The 22,569-nt window shown below is 46.6% G+C and overlaps 1 protein-coding gene across 2 annotated transcripts in view; it reads left to right on the top strand.

Moving 5' to 3' along the window:
- LOC135054845 (zinc finger protein OZF-like) overlaps positions 1 to 3,701 on the top strand; it is a 104,986-nt gene extending 101,285 nt beyond the window's left edge. For both annotated transcript variants that reach the window (XM_063958244.1, XM_063958243.1), the window contains exon 9: positions 984 to 3,701. In XM_063958244.1, coding sequence (XP_063814314.1) covers positions 984 to 1,795 — 812 coding nt within the window. In that variant the 3' untranslated portion in view covers positions 1,796 to 3,701. The remainder of the gene's footprint in view (positions 1 to 983) is intronic.
- The last annotated feature ends 18,868 nt before the right edge of the window (positions 3,702 to 22,569 follow it).

The raw sequence follows: 22,569 nt of genomic DNA, 5'->3' as shown, positions 1-22,569 counted from the left end.
CGCTAGGCCGCGGCATGGGCGCCGCCATGACAGCCTCCAGCAGTCAGCATACGGCGGCCAATCCGGTGCTTGGCCGCACCCACTTTTCCTCACTCCACCAATGACTGTGTAACAAGGGGTATATATGAAGCTGCAGGATCAGTCTGCAGGCATCCTGAACTTTGTGTCACTCCTGCGACTCATGTGTAAGGATCTGGTTCCTGTTTCCTCCGTGTACCTGGATACCTACCTGCTGTTCCGTGTTCCTGGCTATCTACCTGAGACTCTGTACTCCTGGTTACTTCTCACAGCTCCGTGGAACTACAAGCCCCAGCAATACCTGCTTCCATCTACAGGCTTCACACTTACCACCATCTCTGTGTGCTTTAGCCTAGCAGTAGAGACTGACTCCAGGTGTGTTCCATCTCCCCACCTGTGATGCAGCTTGCATGCTGCCAGTGCCTCATCACCTGCACTGTGGACATAGTCAGACTCCTGCCTCTGCTACCAGGTTTGCCATACAACACCATCTCTGCTGGTTCCATGTTTTAATCTGCTCTGGTTCCCATACCAGAATATTCTCTGCCAAGTTATCACTCATCTGTTATCATCACTACCGGTTATCATTTCATCAGTCACCATTCATTCTGTTACCATAGACTTTCAGCTGCCACGCTGTACAATTGACATTTGCATTTCCTACTGTTATTTTCTGCTGCCGTTTTGTGAACCATCTGTCTAATAAATATCATTGCGCTCATGCGCAGAAACATAATCCAGCCTCCTCGTTTTCTCCCATCCACCTCCACTGACCCACTAGCGCCCCCTCCGGGGACACAGACAAAACCAAGTCTGACAGAAACCCTTACACTTCAGAATCGAGTCAGTGACTTTCTATATTTATTACCTGTAATTTAAGAGGATGGCTCCCACTGAATATTTATTTGCATTTTAATCTAAAATAATGCAGGACGATATTTTGAATTATCTCTCTCTCTCCCTAGGTCATGAAATTCATTGTAAGAGAAGGAAGAAATTATATCGTTCAGCCGCAACATCCAGGGCCGTGAACCATGAAGCTGATTGCAACGGCATCTCTGAGGAATGCGATCAGGCTGGGGGGGGGAAACAGTTCATCTGCACTGAATGCGGTAAAAGCTTCAGCCTCTACTCTTATCTCACAAAGCACCAGCGATCTCACTCGGGGGATAAACCGTATTCCTGCTCTATATGCGGCAAGTGTTTTGCCTACAAACCAAGTCTCGTTAGTCACCAAAGGGTCCATACTGGGGAGAAGCCGTTTCCCTGCTCCCAGTGCGGGAAACTGTTTGCCAGTAAATTCAATCTGAAAACACACGAGAAGGTTCACACCGGGGAGAAACCGGTAGAATGCCCGGCTTGCGGGAAATGCTTCAGCAACAACCCGGCTCTCGTTAAGCATGTGAGAATCCACACAGGCGAGAAACCGTTCTCCTGTTCCGATTGCGGGAAGTTTTTCTCCAGCAAGTCCGGTCTCAACGCGCATTTGATACTTCACACCGGGGAGAAACCGTATATGTGCGCCGAGTGCGGGAAATCCTTCGCCAACCAATCCAATCTGATTTCACACAGGATAATCCACACCGGGGCGAAACCCTACATCTGCCCCGAATGCGGCAAGGGTTTTGCCAACCAGTCCAATCTCGCCAAACACAAAGTCATTCACACCGAAGAGAAACCCTTCCTGTGTATGGAGTGCGGCAAGTTCTTCACCAGGAAAGGAAGTCTCATTAAACACCGAGAGAGGATTCATGAAAAGGGGAAAATGTTTCTATAGCTCCGTTCTGTTATACAGTAGTGTTCATTTTATCAGACTGCAGCTCAGAAAGAAGCCCCTTTTTGTAAGAAAATTCATCGTTAATATGGGAAAAAGGACATTTGTGGTAGTTTGAAAAATAGATACAATATACTATTAATACATTTTAGTAATGGTCTCTTATATAGAAAGTTGTACAATCATTTTGACTCTAGGCGTTGTCTGTGTGCCATAGTTCTGAGGCCGGTATGAGGTTAGCATCCGGGTGCTGCGGATGTCGGCGGCTAGGGAACAGATGCCGGAATCCCAACACCACTCAGAATCTCGGCGCCAGAACCCCAACCAATGGCATCCTGAAAGAGTCGGGGTAAGGGTTAGGACCCGGGGGGAGACGGAGGGGTTACCCACAAGAGGAAATGTTAGCTGTAGATGCTACCCATCGTGTCCTTAACCCTAGTGGCCACCCCGAGGGATTAGCCGTAACCTCGTCACCTGTGTCCTTAGCCGCCACCCTAACCGTTAGGGTAGAGGGCAGGGGAGGGGTAAATGGATTTCCCCGTCCCCTGTCGCCATTCAAAAAGTTGGAATGCTGTGATGGTTGATGTGACCACCAGCATCCCGACTTTCGATAATGCTTATGACACTCTCTGAGACCTAAGGTTCGGTGGAGTACAAAGGGTGGATGTATCAAGCAGTAAAAAGACTTGAGAGGTGGACCAGTGGTTGCCGATAGCTACAGATCAGCTTTGAGGTAGCATTTGTCAAGAACATTCTATAAAATGATAGGCAGAAGCTGATGGTTGAAATGGGAAACTTTTCCGCTCCTCCACTATTCCACTGTTTTCACTGTTCGATACATCAACTCCAAAGTGACGGTTGGGGGGACCCCAAAAACAGGTTGTTGGGGAGTACTGTGATTTTGGATGTATATCTAGAAGACCATTATAGTTCCAGTCATCTGTTATGTATAAAGTGAAACTTATAGGGTAGCAGCTTTGGTGCTAGTTTTCATACCTAAACTAATGTATACAATTATGTAAAATATATAAATGTACTTTTTAACAAAAAGATTACAGATTTTCCTTTGCTTTCTATTTATTGTACTTTCACCGAGAGTACCTTGGGGCATGCCGGGAAAGTGCAGACACCAATTTTAATGGCCGTTATGGGCGTGAATGCGGAGAGTCCCCGCCCATCCCCTGGATTACTGAACACTGTGCAGCTGATGAACAGTTGGCCACAGATGCAACTTTACTTCATAGATGAAGATGAACTTGCAGTTATATTGAGATGCATGCCAGTTAGCAACAGAAGCACACGTGCCTGGTTTATGCCAGACTAAAGTTGCGATACTCTTACCTTCACTCCTGCGCCCATGTTTTTAACAATTTATTTTATTTGCAATGAATGCGTTCGATATTAGAACTGAATAATAATGCAAAAAAAAACCCTCTAATACAACAAACACAATGAAACATGTACACAAAAGCCCATGTATGTTCCAGGGAGCGACACTTCTGCATTTAGCGGGAAATCCTGAAATCGGTCACATTGTGATGTCATCAGGTCCTCTTGCTGGCGAGCTGCAGCAATGCAGTGGGGACCTGTATCCAGTCTCCTCTGCTAACTTGTCTTAGGAGATAACAGGCGCACTGTTATAAAAAAAAAAAAAGTGGTGATCATTTGTTTCCACCATTGTAATGTCAACCTTTAATAAATGTCAACCTTTTGTAACTGTCGGACTGTTGACCTCTATCTATCACCCGGATATCCTATTAGATACAGTTGACTCTGTTATTATCTGCTCCTGTCAACACTAACTAGAGTCTCTTGAGTCTTTACCGTGATCCATTGTTTCAAAAAAAGTTCTGTCTGATGTAAATATGTAAAATATTTTATAAAAATAAACACATTTGGTTTTTCCTAGCTTATTTGGTTAAACTTTGGTTAGTTAGTTAGATAGTTAGTTAGTTAGTTAGTTAGTTAGTTAGAGTATGGTGTAAGTAAATGGGCCTATTTTCCTGAATGGAATTGTTTCTCACACACTTTTGTTCCCCAATATCCATCTAAATGAAAATCTGTATAAAATGTTCCTGGGTAGAGAAGTTTTTCCCTGTTATATAATACCATGACCTGAGCCACACCTTCCCCAATACCGGCTTACCAGGAGCATACCCGCAGCTAATTGATGGCATGATCGGTGCTAAATGGGTCTCCTATTGGCCATGCTGATTGCCCCTTGGTATCTTGTTATACAGTGGGGATCGAAAGTTTGGGCACCCCAGGCAAAAATTCATTTTAATGTGCAAAAAGAAGCCAAAGAAAGATGGAAAAATCTCCAAAAGGCATCAAATTACAGATTAGACATTCTTATAACATGTCAAAAAAAGTTTGATTTTATTTCCATCATTTACACTTTCAAAAGAACAGAAAACAAAAAATGGCGTCTGCAAAAGTTTGGGCACCCTGTAGAGTTAATACCTTGTACTGCCCTGTTTGGCAAGTATCACAGCTTGTAAACGCTTTTTGTAGCCAGCCAAGAGTGTTTCAATTCTTCTTTGAGGTATCTTCGCCCATTCTTCCTTACAAAAGTCTTCCAGTTCTTGGAGATTACTGGGCTGTCTGTGATGCACTGCTCTTTTAAGGTCTGTCCATAAATTTTTAATTATGTTGAGGTCAGGAGATTGTGAAGTCCATGGCAAAACCTTCAGTTTACGCCTCTTGATGTAATCCACCGTGGATTTTGAGGTGTGTTTAGGATCATTATCCATTTGTAGAAGCCAGCCTCTCTTTAACTTCAGCTTTTTCACTGATGGCATCAAGTTAGCGTCCAAAATTTGCTGGAATCTTATTATCCATTTTTCCTTGTTCCCTGTGCCACTGGCTGCAATACAACCCCAAAGCATGATTGATCCACCCCCATGCTTAACAGTTGGACAGAGGTTCTTTTCATTAAATTCTGTGCCCTTCCTTCTCCAAACGTACCTTTGCTCATTCCGGCCAAAAAGTACTATTTTAACCTCATTGGTCCACAGAACTTTATTCCAAAATGCATCAGGCTTGTCTATATGTTCATTTGCAAACTTCAAACGCTGATTTTTGTGGTGAGGACGTAGAAGACTTTTTCATCTGATGACTCTTCCATGAAGACCACATTTGTACAAGTATCTCTTTAGAGTGGAATAGTGTACCACAACTCCAGTGTCTGCCAGATCTTCCAGGAGGGATCGTGCAGTCAAACGTGGATTTTGACTTGCTTTTCTCACAATCCTGCGAGCTGTTCTGTCTGATATTTTTCTTGGTCTCCCAGATCTTGCTTTAACTTCCACTGTTCCTTATGACTGCCATTTCTTAATTACATTCCAAACAGAGGATATGGGCATCTGATAACGCTTTGCTATGTTCTTATAGCCTTCTCCTGCTTTTTGTGAGCGTCAACTATTCTCAGTTTCAGTGTTCTACACAACTGCTTAGAGGAGCCCATGGTGCTGATTGTTGGAGCAAGGTCAGATGAGTCTGGGCTTTTAAAACCTTTGAGATTGACATCACCTGGTCTTTCCAGATGATGAGTGAGAACAATCCATGACACTGCCAGGTCTCAGCTGTCCAAAGGGGGCAGTACAAGGTATTAACTCTGCAGGGTGCCCAAACTTTTGCAGACGCCATTTTTTGTTTTCTGTTATTTTGATAGTGTAAATGATGGAAATAAAATCAAACTTTATTTAACATGTTATAAGAATGTCTAATCTGTAATTTGATGCCTTTTGGAGATTTTTTCCATCTTTACTTTGCTTCTTTTTGCACATTAAAATGAATTTTTGCCTGGGGTGCCCAAACTTTCGATCCCCACTGTAGGTTTCAGCATATCTCCCAACATGACCCTCTCCAGGAGGGACACAGTGCTCTGCTTATGAACTTTTCTCTTAATTTATGATTGCCGACACCTTTGTTGAACAGGTTAATGAATAAGAAAGGTGTTTCAGCACAGGTGATGGCAATCATAGAGTAAGACGGAAGTCCAGGAGCAGAGCATTCTGTCCCTCCTGGAGAGGGCCATGTTGGGAGGTATGGTTTCAGTATGTAATATAAGTGAGCAATGTTCATCAAGCATTTTGGCTACCTTTATCTTGGCCGGTTCCCAGGGATACTTCTCCGTCTGCCAGGCTGGGTAGACCTCTGTATCAAACGACAGCGCCCTTTTGATGGGCACACAAAACTTATCAGACCCTTTTTGGGGTGGATATAGATTTTGGAACATCATGGTCTCTTCTCGTACCTTTTAGCGCTGTTGGATCCGGACATGTCAGCAACAGCCATAACCACCAACCAGGTCCTGCCAGTAGAGCCCTGATTTGTCCTTTGCCTCATCCTTTTATGTACCTCCAGATTTGCTATGGTCTAGGGCATTGGTTCTCAAACGCGGTCCTCAAGGCACTGCAACAGTCCATGTGTTAAGGATATCCATGCTTAGGCACAGGTGACTTCATAGTACCACAGTCAGTTTGATTATACCATCTGTGCATAAGCAGGACTATGCCTAAAACCTGGGCTGTTGGGGTGCCTTATGAGGAGGTCATTTGGGAACTACTGATCTAGGAGAAGTGGGGTACCTGTGGAGCAGTGGTTCCCAAACTCAGCCCTCAAGGACCCCCAACAGTTAAGGTTTTCCAGATCAACATAGCAAGTGCACAGGTGTGCTCATTACTCACTGACACATTTTAAAAGATCCACAGGTGGAGCTAATTTTCTCATACGTCATTTTTGGGAATGATATTGGACACAGATCTACAGAGAGTTTCTCATACGTCCTAGAGGATGCTGGGGTCACCATTAGAACCATGGGGTATAGATGGGATCCGCAGGAGACATGGATACTTTAAGACTTTGAAAGGGTGTGAACTGGCTCCTCCCTCTATGCCCCTCCTCCAGACTCCAGTTTTAGAATTTTGCCCAGTGAGACTGGACGCACTACAGGGGGCTCTACTGAGTTTCTCTGAAAAAATACTTTTTGTTAGGTTTTTTTATGTTCAGGGAGACTGCTGGCAACAGTCTCCCTGCTTCGTGGGACTTAGGGGAGAGAAGTATGACCCACGTCCAGTGAGTTCAAGGGCTCTGCTTCTGGCTACAGGACACCATTAGCTCCTGAGGGTGCTGATCGCTGGGTACGCCTAGATGCTCACTCCCGCAGCCTGCCGTCACCCCCTTACAGAGCCAGAAGTCAGAAGACAGGTGAGTAGCTGAAGAAAAGAAGACTTCAGTGACGCATTATCTGAGGTACCACGCTGCGCGCCAAGCTCCCACATATACACAGCACTACAGGGCGCAGTGGGGCGCCCTGGGCAGCTAACAACTCCTCAGTGGATACTGGCATAAGAGGGACATTCGTGCCGAGGCACTGTCCAAAACCCCTGCCAGTATAATCATAGAAGAAGTGGGACGGAAGCGCGCCATTAAGGGGGAGGAGCTTCGTCCTTACAGCTCACTCAACGCCATTTTCCCTCCATCAGGCTGCAGAGACGCTGGCCCTTCCTTCACACTGACAAGTAAAATCAGGGTGCAAAACGGGGGGGAAGCACTGGCTAATTTGGTGCAATATACTATGTATTAAAAGCGCTACAGGTCTGAGGCATTTATTGGGCGCTTCAGAACCGCTGGTTGGGCGCAGGGGTGTGAGCTGGCAAATCCCCTCTGTGTCTCTCTAACAGGCTTTACTGTGGATCTGTGCCCTATATGCCCGGTGTGTCTGTGGGTGTTTGGAACACGTGTGTCGACATGTCTGAGGCTGAAGGCTCTTCCCAGGAGGAGGCTGTGTTAGGGACACAAACGACTGTGGGGGTGACCCTGTCGGCACCGCCGACGCCGGACTGGATGATTGTGTTGAATGCTAATGTGGCTCTTATTAGTAAGAGGCTAAATAAGTCTTAGTCTGAGACCCAGGCATGGAAGAAATCTGTAGAAGATATGTTATTGCAAAGTTAGGTCCCCTCAGGGTCACAGAAACGTACGCTGGTCCAGTTGGCAGACACTGATACCGACACGGACTCTGATTCGAGTGTCGACTATAGCGATTCCAGATTAGATCCAAAATTGGCAAAAAGCATTCAGTCATTCAGTACATTGCGGCGGTTAAAGAGGTACTACATATCACTGAGGACCAAGCTGTCCCTGATAAAAGGGTCTGTATATATAAGGAAAGGAAACCTGAGGTAACGTTTCCTCCCTCTCATGAACTGAACACGCTATTTGAAATACTCTGGGAAGCTCCTGACAAAAAGTTTCAGATTCCCAAAAGGATTACGGCAGCTTATCCGTTTTTCTCGACGGATAGGGAAAGGTGGGAGTCACCCCCCACCGTGGACAAGGCCCTGTCACGTTTGTCTAAAAAGGTGGCGCTCCCGTCACCTGACACGGCGGCCCTTAAGGATCCTGCGGATCGTAAACAAGAAACTACGTTAAAGTCCATTTATGCGACCACAGGCACGCTACTCAGACCTGTCATTGCGTCGGCGTGGGTAAGTAGTGCTATCGAAAAGTGGGCAGACAACTTGTCTTCTGAAATAGACACCCTAGATAGGGATAGCGTCCTCTTGATGCTGGGTTATAGCAAGGACGCTGCAGCATACCTTAAGGAAGCTGCGAGAGATATTGGTCTCTTGGGATCAAAGGCCAGTGCCATGGCAGTCTCAGCTAGACGAGCGTTGTGGATTCACCAATGGAATGCTGACGCTGACTCCAAGAAAAGTATGGAATCTCTACCATATAAATGTAAGGCTTTATTTGGTGACGGCCTTGATGATTTGGTATCTACAGCTACCGCGGGTAAGTCATCCTTTTTGCCTTATGTTCCTCCACAACAAAAGAAAACGCACCACTATCAGATGCAGTCCTTTTGGCTCAATAAATACAGAAAGGGCCGAGGTTCTTCCTTCCTTGCTACTAGGGGAAGGGGACGAGGTAAACGCTCACCAGCCTTGTCAGGTTCCCAGGAGCAGAAGTCCTCCCAGGCTTCTGCCAATTCCACCGCATGACGTTGGGGCTCCTATGCGGGAGTCCGCACCGGTGGGAGCACGTCTCAAACTCTTCAGTCAGTTTTGAGTTCGTTCGGACCTAGACCCATGGGTTTTACAAATAGTTTTCTAAGGGTACAAGCTGGAATTTCAAGACGTTCCCCCTCGCAATACAAAAATTGTGTCTAAATCAAGTTCTCGTCAAGGTTCCCCTGTCACAACAGGGAGAAGATTTTTATTCGAGCCTGTTTGTGGTCCCGAAGCCGGATGGCTCGGTCAGACCAATCCTAAACCTGAAATCCTTAAATTTCTACCTAAAGAAATTCAAATTCAAGATGGAGTCTCTCCGAGCAGTGATCTCCTGTCTGAAGGAAGGGGATTTTATGGTATCGGTGGACATAAAGGATGCCTACCTACATGTCCCCATTTATGCTCCACATCAGGTTTACCTGAGGTTTGCAATTCAGGATTGTCATTACCAATTTCAAACGTTGCCGTTTGGTCTTTCCACGGCTTCAAGGATTTTCACCAAAGTGAGGGCGGAGATGATGGTTCTCCTTCGCAAGCAAGGAGTCACAATTATCCCATACTTGGATGATCTCCTGATAAAGGCGAGATCATGGTAACAGTTGGTGCAAAGTATTGCACTCTCCCTGACAGTTCTTCGACAACATGGTTGGCACTTAAACTTACCAAAATCACAGTTGATTCCGACGACGCGGTTGTCGTTCTTGGGAATGATATTAGACACAGAGCTACAGAGAGTTTTTCTTCCGGTGGGAAAGGGTCTGGAACTTCAGAGTCTGGTCAAACAAATGTTGAAACCAGCAAGAGTGTCAATCCATCAATGCATTTGGTTGCTGGGGAAGATGGTTGCGTCCTACAGGCCATCCAGTTTGGCAGGTTCCATGCCAGAGTATTCAAGTGGGACCTGTTGGACAAGTGGTCCAGGTCCCACCTACACATGCACCGGAGGATAATCCTGTCGTCCAAGACCAGGGTCTCACGGCTGCACAGCTCTCACCTCCTAGAGGGGCGCAGGTTCGGGATACAGGACTGGACTAGTGACCACATATGCAAGCCTCAGAGGTTGGGGGGCAGTCACAATGGGAGAAAACTTCCAAGGAAGATAGTCAAGTCAGGAAACTTGTCTACACATAAATGTTCTGGAGTTAAGGGCCATTTACAACGGCCTTCTACAAGCGGAACATCTTCTTCGAGATCTACCTGTACTGATCCAGTCGGACAATATAACAGCAGTAGCGTACATAAACCGTCAGGGCGGAACGAAAAGCAGAGCGTTGATGGCGGAAGCCACAAGGATTTTCTGCAGGGCGGAAAAACATACAAGCGCTCTGTCAGCGATATTCATTCCAGGAGTGGACAACTGGGAAGCAGACTTCCTCAGCAGACACGATCTCCATCCGGGAGAGTGGGGCCTCCACCAAGAAGTCTTCGCAGAGATAACAAGTCGCTGGGGAGTTCCTCAAATAGACACGATGGCATCTCGTCTCAACAAGAAGCTTCAGAGATATTGTTCCAGGTCAAGGGACCCTCAAGCAATACCAGTGGATGCACTGGTGACACCGTGGGTGTTTCAGTCGGTGTATGTATTCCTTCCACTTCCTCTCATTCCAAAAGTTCTAAACATCATAAGAAGAACAAAGATCCGGGCGATCATCATTGTCCCAGACTGGCCAAGGAGGGCCTGGTATCCAGATCTTCAGGAATTACTCATAGGAGATCCCTGGCCTCTTCCTCTGCGCGAAGACCTGTTGCAACAGGGGCCGTGCGTTCATCAGGACTTACCGCAGCTGCGTTTGACGGCATGGCGGTTGAGCGCAAAATCCTAGCCCGTAAGGGTATTCCCAGTGAAGTCATTCCCACACTTATTCAGGCCAGAAAAGGGGTAACATCTATACATTACCACCGTATTTGGAGAAAATATGTTTCTTGGTGTGAATCCAAGGGGTTTCCTACGGAAGAGTTTCGCCTAGGACGTTTTCTCCATTTTCTACAAGCAGGTGTGGATGCGGGCCTAAAATTAGGCTCAATTAAGGTACAGATTTCAGCCTTATCGATTTTCTTTCAGAAACAATTGGCCTCCCTTCCAGAAGTTCAGACTTTTGTGAAAGGCATGTTGCACATCCAACCTCCATTTGTGCCTCCAGTGGCACCATGGGATCTAAATGTGGTGTTGCAGTTCCTTCAATCACATTGGTATGAACCTTTACGGAAGGTGGAGTTGAAATTCCTCACTTGGAAAGTGGTCATCCTGTTGGCCTTGGCTTCTGCAAGGCGGGTGTCTGAGTTAGCGGCCTTGTCTCACAAGAGCCCTTATTTGGTCTTCCATGAAGATAGAGCTGAATTGAGGACACGTCAGCAATTTTTACCGAAGGTCGTTTCCTCTTTCCACATAAATCAAGCTATTGTGGTACCTGTGGTTACTGACACCTTCGCTGAGTCAAAATTCTGGATGTGGTCAGAGCTTTGAAAATTTATGTCGCCAGAACGGCTCAGATGCTCTCAACAAAGTTGGGTGTCCTGCATCCAAGCAGACCATTGCACGCTGGATCTGTAACACGATTCAGCAGGCTCATTCCACGGCTGGATTGCCGTTACCGGAATCGGTGAAGGCCCATTCTACTAGAAAGGTGGGCTCATCCTGGGCGGCTGCCCGGGGGGTCTCGGCATTGCAACTTTGCCGAACAGCTACTTGGTCGGGGTCAAACACATTTGCAAAGTTCTACAAGTTTGACACCTTGGCCGATGAAGACCTTAAGTTTGGTCAATCGGTGCTGCAGAGTCGTCCGCACTCTCCCGCCCGTTCTAGAGCTTTGGTATAACCCCATGGTTCTAATGGTGACCCCAGCATCCTCTAGGACGTATGAGAAAATAGGATTTTAATACCTACCGGTAAATCCTTTTCTCCTAGTCTGTAGAGGATGCTGGGCGCCCGTTTGCAGTTATTAATTGTGGTTACACACATGTGGTGTTACGTTTATTGTCAGAATGTTGCTGCAATTCTTCATGCCGTTGGTTTGTGTTCTGTTTAATGCCACGTTGTGCGGCATGTTTGAGGTGGGAGCTGGTATGAATCTCACCTTAGTTTAACAATAAATCCTTTTCTCGAAATGTCCGTCTCCCTGCGCACAGTTTTTATAACTGGAGTCTGGAGGAGGGGCATAGAGGGAGGAGCCTGTTCACACCCTTTCAAAGTCTTAAAGTTCCCATGTCTCCTGCGGATCCCGTCTATACCCCATGGTTCTAATGGTGACCCCAGCATCCTCTACGGACTAAGAGAAAAGGATTTACCGGTAGGTATTAAAATCCTATTATTTCACTTGTGATTCTGTGAGGAGACCTGGAAAACATGAACTGTTGAAGACTGAGTGTGGGAACCACTGCTGTGGAGGCACCATTCCCCATATTGGGTTTGGTAGACACCATGGGGTATATTTACTAAAGTGCTGAATTAAAGAAGTGGAGACCAGAGTCTACTTCTCATTTATCTAGCACCTTCTAGAAGATAATAGATAGAATCTGATTGAGCAACATCTCCACATCTATAAACCCACACTTTAGTAAATATACCCTCATGTTTCTGGGAATGCCATTGTGTCAGCCCACGTGGGACCGAGAACTTCTGGTTGCTTTGGCTCCTTAGAATCTATAGGTGTGTACACACGGTGAGATCCTTGCCATGTCTGATTTTGACTATGCGATTTCCCTTGAACTCCCCCAGAGCCCAGATAGCACAGATTTTGACTAAGGGGGTAATTCCAAGTTGATCGCAGCAGGACATTTTTTAGCAGTTGGGCAAAACCATGTGCACTGCAGGGGGAGCAGATATAACATGTGCAGAGAGAGATAGATTTGGGTGTGGTGAGTTCAATCTGCAATCTAAATTGCAGTGTAAAAATAAAGCAGCCAGTATTTACACTGCACAGAAACAAAATAACCCACCCAAATCTAACTCTCTCTGCAAATGTTATATCTGCCCCCCCTGCAGTGCACATGGTTTTGCCCAACTGCTAAAAAATTTCCTGCTGCGATCAACTTGGAATTACCCCCTAAGTGCCAATTTTGACTATACTTTGTACTAGATAGTACACTAGATAGACTGTGCAGGCAAGTCAATCTTGACAATCTAGCCTTACGATACCGACCCCACGGGAGTGCGCATTGGGATTGAATCTGTATCGCAAGCTGCCTAACACCTTGAGATATGAGAATGTTTAAAAAATAATTTTATAATAGAGAGCGCGGATGCAAGATAAATCTAAGAATTTTAATCAACACAATTAAAATGTAAAAATAAGAACATTATGGATGATATTAAATAGACACCTTCCGTGGAGAGATTGGACACAATTACTGGTGGATGAAAGTCCAAATAAGGCTAATTTAGCCAGATGACAATGAACCAGCTAGTATTCCTACAGTATTTAAATGTCAATTGCACCAGCAGGTATCTTGAGCTGTAAATATAGATACAATGCAGCAGCACGATAATAGCCACCTTTAAAACAATGCTCACCGCTGTTTGGAGGCATTTTCAAACCTCCATCAGTTGCTGGTCAGCGGTGTCTCTGTCTCCCCCACAGGCTTACTTAGCGTGAGCTGTGGCCGCACAGCCGGACGTCTCCGGCGGTGATACGGTGCCTGATATGCGGACTGGGGGAGAGAAGAATGCAGGCTGCTCGGAGCGGGATGGTAAACGGAATCCAGTCAATTCCACGGAAGATAGTACACTAGATAGTCAAGATATTGCAAGCTGCCTAACACCTGGAGATTTGCACTAACTTCCCTTAAGATTTTGACTATATCAGCCATGTCCAAACTGCGGCCCTCCAGCTGTTGTGAAACTACATATCCCAGCATACCCTGACACAGTTTTGCTGTCAGAGAATGCTAAAGCTGTGTCAGGGCATGCTGGGATGTGTAGTGTCTCAACAGCTGGAGGGCCGCAGTTTGGACATGCCTGGACTATATAGTCAAAATCTTATAGATTTATCTCACCGTGTGCACACACCTTATGGCTGTGTATAATTGCCAATATGGGTATCACTTGACACATAATAGTATATTATCCTAAAGGAAGACATTGAGGGGTCTATGTACTAAGCCTTGGAGAGTGATAAAGTGGATGGAGATAAAGTACCAGCCAATCCGCTCCTGTCATCTTTCAAACACAGGGATCTATTCATGAAGCAGGGATAAGAGTGGAGAAGAGAGCCTTTGGAGAAGTTGCCCATGGCAACCAATCAGCCGCTCAGTACAATTGTATGGTATGCAAATGATGTTACTTGAGTGCTGTTTGGTTGCTATGGGTAACTTCTCCTCTGGCTCACTTCTCCACCCTTTTCACGGCTTCATAAACAGACCCCAAAGTCTGTAACTTGGCAGTTAGGCGTTTTTATTGGCCGGTACACTTTATCTCTCTCCATTTTATCTCTAAGGCTTAGTACAGATCCCCCCCAAAAAACACTAATAGGTTATGTATCAAACCTACTATGTTCCAAAGTTTCCCAACTTCTCAATTCTTTTTAGAAGTTTTGATATATTCCTCCCCCCCTCCTCCTTATTAGGTAGATGTTTGCTCATTCTCAAAGTCTCGTAGGCCATACTGCTAGCGGTCAGTACGTGAGGGGAATCTGCAATACACAGGGATGAGGGGGCCTAAGTAATCATCCTCCTTTGGCTGACAACATAACATTGCAGTAATGTAAACTTGACACATAACAAAGAACGTATAGGGGAAAGGCCTCCGTCGTTCTTCTCAGTGACAGTGGGGTCCCCAGTGGGCTTAACCAATAATGACAGTGCTGCCCACCCTGCTCCTGTCCCACTGACGCACGACAAATGCATGGAAATAGACCTGGTCATTGAGGTACAACTTACATCCAGTCATTAAGAGGTTAATAGTGTCATCCTTCATATCTGCTTTCATTTTCATTTATGCCTTGCCTTGTGTGTATTGGCAATACATGCTTTAAAAACAACCAGTTTGTCTCTCCCCCTTTTCTTCTTTTTTCCTTTTCACATAAAGTAGGGTTGTTCCATTACTTGGATAGTGACTCAGACAACACAAGATAGGGTGACCATACTATCCCTTTTACCTGGGACGCTCATGGATTACACAGGTTCTGTGGCTGGCTGACTACAAGCCTACATTTCACCTGGTTTTAATCAGCCACAGAACCTGTGTAATCCATGAGCGTCCCAGGTAAAAGGGATAATATGGTCACCCTACACAAGATAGCGCATCCTCGTCAGATTATCGGGATGTGCGGGGAAAGGAGGCAGGGTTGCAGAACACATCCCAGGGTTGGTGCTGGCTGATCCACTGCTGATGATGGAGACTTTATGTAATGGCTGTTACAGTTTAAAATAAAAGTAGATTTAACCCCTTAGAACACCAGTGACGTCCTCTTGTTTCCAGGATAGTTCGGGTTGGGGCTGGGAGACCTGCGCTAGTCACGCAGCGGGCTCGCTACGCTCGCCACGGGTTCTATTCCCCACTCTATGGGTGTTGTAGACACCTACGAGTGGGAATAGTCCCTGTCAGTTGGCATGCCAACTATCAGGCTGGTAAGCAGGCAGGATCCCAGCGTCGGCATGGTGACCACCGGGATCCCGACCTCTGGTCACATGACAAGATCCCAGTAGTTCTTGTGTAAGGTATTCGTGTAAAAGGGTGATCCAGCACTAGATCTCACAAGGCAGCAAACAAAAGAAATCTCACAGAAAATAACCAACAAAGCATCAAACCCTATATCAGATGCTGATAATTCTTTAAAAACAGAATAATCCTTAAAAATTTTAGCATGGATATCTTTAAAACCTGGACTGTTAGGGTTCCTTGAGGGTTGCGTTTGGGAACCACAGGTATAAACTATGGCCCAGATTTATCAATCCGTAGAAAATGATAAATTGGACGGTGATAAAGTACAAACCAATCAGCTCCTAACTGCCATGTTACAGGCTGTGTTCGAAAAATTACAGGAGCTGATTGGTTTATGGTTGGTACTTTAACACTGTGCAATTTATCACTCTCCAATGCTTGATAAATCTGGGCCATAGTTTATACCTGTGGTTCCCAAATGCAGCCCTCAAGGCACCCTAACAGTCCAGGTTTTAAAGATATCCATGCTAAAGCACAGGTGACTTAATTAGTACCTTATTCAGTTTGATTATACCATCTGTGCACAAGCAGGGACATACTTTAAAACTTGGACTGTTCGGTTGCCTTGAGGACAGACCAGTGCTAAGTGCAAGGTGATAACACACTAGCCAGTCAGCCCCTGTCATTTTTCAAATCGTTATGATTGGCTAGTGCGTTATCACCTTGCGCTTATCACTGGTTTCTCATACGTCCTAGAGGATGCTGGGGTCACTTCAAGAACCATGGGGAATTGACGGGATCTGCAGGAGGCATGGGCACTTTAAGACTTTCAAATGGTGTGACCTGGCTCCTCCCTCTATGCCCCTCCTCCAGACTCCAGTTTAGAATTGTGCCCAGGCAGACTGGATGCACACTGAGGAGCTCTACTGAGTTTCGCGGAAAAATACTTTTGTTAGGTTTTTTATTTACAGGGAGACTGCTGGCAACAGTCTCCCTGCTTCGTGGGACTGAGGGGAGAGAAGTCAGACCTACTTCTAGTGAGTTTAAAGGCTCTGCTTCTTTGGCTACAGGTCACCATTAGCTCCTGAGGGTTTGGAACACTAGGTTTATTCCCAGAGCCCGTCGTCACCCCCCTTGCAGAGCAGAAGTCAGAAGACAGGTGAGTAGAAGAAGAAAAGAAGACTTAAGTGACGGCTGCGCGCCATGCTCCCACACACAGCGGCACCGTAGGGTGCAGGGCGCGGGGGGGGCGCCCTGGGCAGCATAAAATCCTCATATGTGACTAGAAAACAAGGGTATGAGTGTCTAGGCACTAAATCCTGACCTCCGCCAGTATAAATATAAAAAAAAATAGCGTGGCTGAAGCGCGCCATTAAGGGGGCGGGGCTAAGCCCTCACAGCTTTCATCAGCGCCATTTTCTCTTGTAGAGACGCTGGTCCTTCCTCACACTACTGTACACATAACAGTGAAAAACGGGGGGGGCACAGTTGATTTCAGGCAATATAAGTTAATAATAAGGTCTGAGGCAATATATAAAGGTTTCAGAACCGAGATTGAGCGCTGGGTTGTGAGCTGGCAAACTCCATCTGTGTCTTCCTGACAGACTTTACTGTGGGTCTGTCCCCTATATGCCCAGTGTGTCGGTGGGTGTTTGGTACACGTGTGTCGGCATGTCTGAGGCTGAGTGCTCATCCCACAAACGGCTGTGGGAGTGACCCTGTCGACATCGCCAGCTCTTGATGCTACTTGGTACATGTGTGTCGACACGTCGGTGGCTGAATGTTTTTCCCAAGAGAAAACAATATTAGGGACACAGACGGGTGTGGGTGGCCATGTAGGCCCCACCATTATCTGACTGGGTAGAAAATTTGCATAACTCTGTGTCCCAAACACAGACGTAGAAATATCTATGGAGGATGTCATGTTCATAGCTATATTTCCCTCAGACCCCTCGGGGTCTCAAAAATGTTCTTTTGCCCAGTTACTACTCCCTGATATCGACACGGATACTGTTTCCTATGTCGACCATAATTTTTCCTGATTAGATCCGCAAAAAAAAAAGAGAGAGAGCATTCAGTACATGAGTAGTGCACAGTAAAGACGTCACTGAGGACTCTCGCTGTTCCTGACAGAAGGGTCTATGGGGGTAATTTCAAGTTGATCGCAGCAGGAAATTTTTTAGCAGTTGGGCAAAACCATCTGCACTGCAGGGGGGGCAGATATAACATTTGCAGAGAGAGAGAGATTTGCGTGGGTTATTTTGTTTCTGTGCAGGGTAAATACTGGCTGCTTTATTTTTACACTGCAATTTAGATTGCAGATTGAACTCACCACACCCAAATCTATCTCTCTCTGCACATGTTATATCTGCAGTGCACATGGTTTTGGCCAACTGCTAAAAAATGTCCTACTGCGATCAACTTGGTATTACCCCCTATGTGTGGATATGTGTGTGTGTATATATATATATATATATATATATAAAATTGTGTATGTTTGTATATATATATATATAAAGTTATAATGAAAGCTGAGGTATCATTCCTCCTTCTCATGTGCAGAGAGCTCTGTGTGTGAAAGTCTGGGTCAGCCCTGACAAGATGGTTTCAAATCCTCATGAGGATTCTGATTATTCTGTCCACGGTGGGAAAAGAATAAACAAAGTGGGAGTCACCCCCTGTTCTGCAGGGGGCCCTGTCACAAATCCAGCGGATCGTATGCAGGAAAATACGTTATTTTCTAGTTATGTGTTCACGCGTACGTCAGTTAGACCTGCCATTACATGTGCATGGGGGAGTAGTAGTATTCAAAAATGGTCGGGTGCCTTGTCATCCGATATAGATACCCTGGAGAGAGATGGGATACTCCTTACGTTGGGTCATATCAAATACTGCAGCATACTTTCGTGCAACTGCAAGGGATATAGGACTATTGGGTTCTCAGGCCAATTCCATGGCGGCCTCAGTTAGGAGGGCGTTGTGGATTCACCAATGCAATGCTGATGCGGACTCCGAGAAGAAATGGAGTCTTGGCCCTATGAAGGTGAAGCCTGGTTTGGTGACGGCCTAGTTAATTTGATCTCGACAGCTGCCGCTGGTAAGTCTACCTTCTTGCCCTATGTTCCCTCACAGCGGATGATGACGCATCATTGTCGGATGCAGTCATTTCGGCCCAATAGATACTGATTCCCCTTTCTTTGCAGGTAGAGGAAGGAGAAAAGGGAAGAGGTCCGAAACCTCTTCAAGATCACAGGAGCAGACATCATCCTCTGTTCTGCCACATCCACCGCATGACGCTGGGACTCTCTTGCGGGAGTCCACACCGGTGGGGCCACATCTAAAAACTCTTCAGTCAGTCCTGGAACGGACCTGGACCCGTGGGTTTTACGAATAGTGTCCCAAGCGTACATACTGGAGTTTCCAGACGGTTTCTCTCACCGATTTTTCAAATTATCGATTCTCCCTCGGACGGGGAGGTAGTTTGCGACACAAGACAAAGGTTGTATGTATCAGGATCAGGTCATTGACCTGTTTTTCCCCTGTCACAACAGGGAGAAGGTTTTTATTCAAGCCTCTTCGTGGTCCCGAAACCAGACCAATCCTAAATCTGAAATCCCTCATTTTCTACTTAAAGAAATTCAAATCCAAGATGGAATCTCTCAAGGCAGTGATCTCCAATCTGGAAAAAGGAGTTTTCTTATACGTCCTAGAGGATGCTGGGGACGCTTCAAGAACCATGGGGTATAGACGGGATCTGCAGGAGACATGGGCACTTTAAGACTTTGAAAGGGTGTGAACTGGCTCCTCCCTCTATGCCCCTCCTCCAGACTCCAGTTAGATTCTGTGCCCAGTGAGACTGGATGCACACTGAGGAGCTTTCCTGAGTTTCTCTGAAAAAGACTTTATGTTAGGTTTTTTTATTTTCAGGGAGACCTGCTGGCAACATGCTCTCTGCTTCGTGGGAGTGAGGGGAGAGAAGCAGACCTACTTCTGTGAGTTTCAAGGCTCTGCTTCTTAGGCTACTGGACACCATTAGCTCCAGAGGGTCTGATCGCTAGGTACGCCTAGATGCTCGTTCCCGAAGCCGCGCCGTCACCGCCCTTGCAGAGCCAGAAGTCAGAAGACGGGTGAGTAGAAAAAGATCAGAAGACTTCAGTGACGGCTTTGAGGTACCGCGCTGCGCGCCATGCTCCCACACACACAGCGGCACTACAGGGTGCAGGGCGCAGGGGGGGGGGGCGCCCTGGGCAGCATAAAACCTCACTAATGGACTGGCAAAAGCGGTATAAAGTGCCTGGGCACTAAAACCAGACCCCGCCAGTATAAATATGTGGAAAATAGCGGGGCTGAAGCGCGCCATTAAGGGGGCGTGGCTTAGCCCTCACAGCTCTAATCAGCGCCATTTTCTCTTCACAGAGCTGCAGAGACGCTGGTCCTGGCCCCCTACACTGCTGTACAAGTAACAGGGTGCAAAACGGATGGGGGGGGGGGGGAGGCACAGTAATTTGGTGCTATTTTATTGATATTAAAAGCGCTAACAGGTCTGAGACATTATATTAAACGTTTCAGAACCGGGATAGGAGCTGGGTGTGAGCTAGCAAAACTCCCTCTGTGTTTCTCTAACAGGCTTTGCTGTGGGTCTGTCCCCTATAGCCCCAGTGTGGTTGTGGGTGTCGGTACGCGTGTGTCGGCATGTCTGAGGCTGAGTGCTCTTCCCAGGAGGAGGCTGGAGTGGGGACAGAAAAGACTGTGGGAGTGACCCTGTCGGCACCGCCGACTGCTGATTGGGTAAATGTTTTGAGTGTTTTGAATGCAAATGTGGCTCTATTGAATAAGAGATTAGATAAATCTGAGTCTCAGAACCAGGCTTGGGGAAAATCCATGGAGGATGCTTTGTCACAAGTCCAGACCCCCTCTGGGTCACAGAAGCGTTCATTTACCCAGATAGCGGATACAGATACCGACATGGACTCTGACTCCAGTGTCGACTATAGTGATGCCAGATTGAATCCTAAACTGGCTAAGAGCATTCAGTACATGATTGTGGCGATAAAAGACGTATTACATATCACGGAAGATCCTGCTGTTCCTGAGACAAGGGTCTGTATGTATAAAGGAAAGAAACCTGAGGTAACGTTTCCTCCCTCTCATGAACTGAACACTCTTTTTGAAAGGCTTGGGAAAATCCTGACAAATAGTTACAGATTCCCAAGAGAATTCCGGTGGCATATCCGTTCCCCTCTGGGGACAGGGAAAAGTGGGAGTCAACCCCCACTGTGGACAAAGCTCTATCGTGTCTGTCCAAAAAGGTGGCGCTTCCGTCTCCTGACACGACAGCCCTAAAGGATCCTGCGGATAGTAAGCAGGAAAATACATTGAAATCCATTTATGTCACTACGGGTAAGCTGCTCAGACCTGCCGTTGCATCGGCATGGGTGAGTAGCGCTATTGAAAAGTGGGCAGATAACTTGTCATCTGATATAGATTCCCTGGATAGGGATAGCATTCTTTTGACACTGGGTTATATCAGGGACGCTGCAGACTACCTAAAGGAAGCTGCGAGGGATATTGGCCTTTTGGGATCAAGGGCCAATGTCATGGCAGTCTCGGCTAGGAGGGCATTGTGGATTCATCAATGGAATGCTGATGCTGACTCTAAGAAGGCTATGGAGTCTCTCCCGTATAAAGGTGGTGTCTTGGTTGGTGACGGCCTCGCTGACCTGGTATCTACGGCTACCGCGGGTAAGTCATCATTTCTACCTTATGTCCCTGCACAACAAAAGAAAACGCCCCACTATCAGATGCAGTCCTTTTGGCCCAATAAATACAAAAAAGGACGAGGGTCTTCCTTCCTTGCTACTAGAGGAAGAGGAAGGGGAAAAAGGTCACCGGCTGTGGCAGGTTCCCAAGAGCAGAAGTCCTCCCCGGCTTCTGCCAAATCCACTGCATGACGCTGGGGCTCCTCTGCGGGAGTCCGCACCGGTGGGGGCATGTCTCCAACTCTTCAGTCAGATCTGGGTTCCCTCGGCCCTGGATCCTTGGGTATTAGAAATAGTAGCCCAAGGGTACAAATTGGAGTTTCAAGACGTGCCCCCTCACCGATTTTTCAAATCGGCCTTGCCAGCATTTCTTCCGGAAAGGGAGGTAGTATGCGCTGCAATACAAAAGCTGTGTCAAAATCAAGTCATTGTCATGGTACCCCCGTCACAGCAGGGAGAAGGCTTTTATTCGAGCCTGTTCGTGGTCCCGAAGCCGGATGGCTTGGTCAGACAGATTCTGAACCTAAAATCCCTCAATTTATATCTAAAAAAATTCAAATTCAAGATGGAATCTCTCCGAGCAGTGATCTCCAGTCTGGAGGAGGGGGATTTTATGGTGTCGGTCGACATAAAGGATGCCTACTTACACGTCCCCATATATCCTCCGCATCAGGCTTACCTGAGGTTTGCTGTTCAGGATTGCCATTATCAATTTCAGACGTTGCTGTTTGGTCTGTCCACGGCTCCCAGGATTTTCACCAAAGTAATGGCGGAAATGATGGTTCTCCTGCGCAAGCAAGGAATCACAATTATCCTGTACTTGAACGATCTCCTGATAAAGGCGAGATCCAAGGAGCAATTACTGAAAAACGTTACGCTCTCCCTGGGAATTCTGCAACCACATGGTTGGCTCCTAAACTTGCCAAATTCACAGTTGGTTCCGACAACACGGCTGTCATTCTTGGGTATGATTCTGGACACAGAATTACAGAGAATCTTTCTTCCAGTGGAAAAGGCTCTGGAAATCCAGAACATGGTAAAACAGATTCTGAAACCGGCAAGAGTGTCGATTCATCAATGCACTCGGTTGCTGGGGAAGATAGTGGCGGCCTACGAGGCCATTCAGTTTGGCAGGTTCCATGCCAGGGTGTTTCCGTGGGACCTGTTGGACAAGTGGTCCGGGTCTCACCTGCACATGCACCGGAAAATAATCCAATCTTCCAGGACCAGAATCTCTCTCCTGTGGTGGCTGCACAGTTCTCACCTCCTAGAGGGACGCAGGTTCGGGATCCAGGATTGGATCCTGGTGACCACGGATGCAAGTCTCCGAGGCTGGGGAGCAGTCACACAGAGGGAAAATTTCCGGGGAAAATGGTCAAGCCAGGAAGCTTGTCTGCACAT

This window comes from Pseudophryne corroboree, chromosome 3 (assembly GCF_028390025.1).
Source record: "Pseudophryne corroboree isolate aPseCor3 chromosome 3, aPseCor3.hap2, whole genome shotgun sequence".
Lineage (NCBI taxonomy): Eukaryota > Metazoa > Chordata > Amphibia > Anura > Myobatrachidae > Pseudophryne > Pseudophryne corroboree.
Note: the sequence above shows the minus strand (reverse complement) of the source record. Positions and strands in the feature narration are given on the sequence as shown.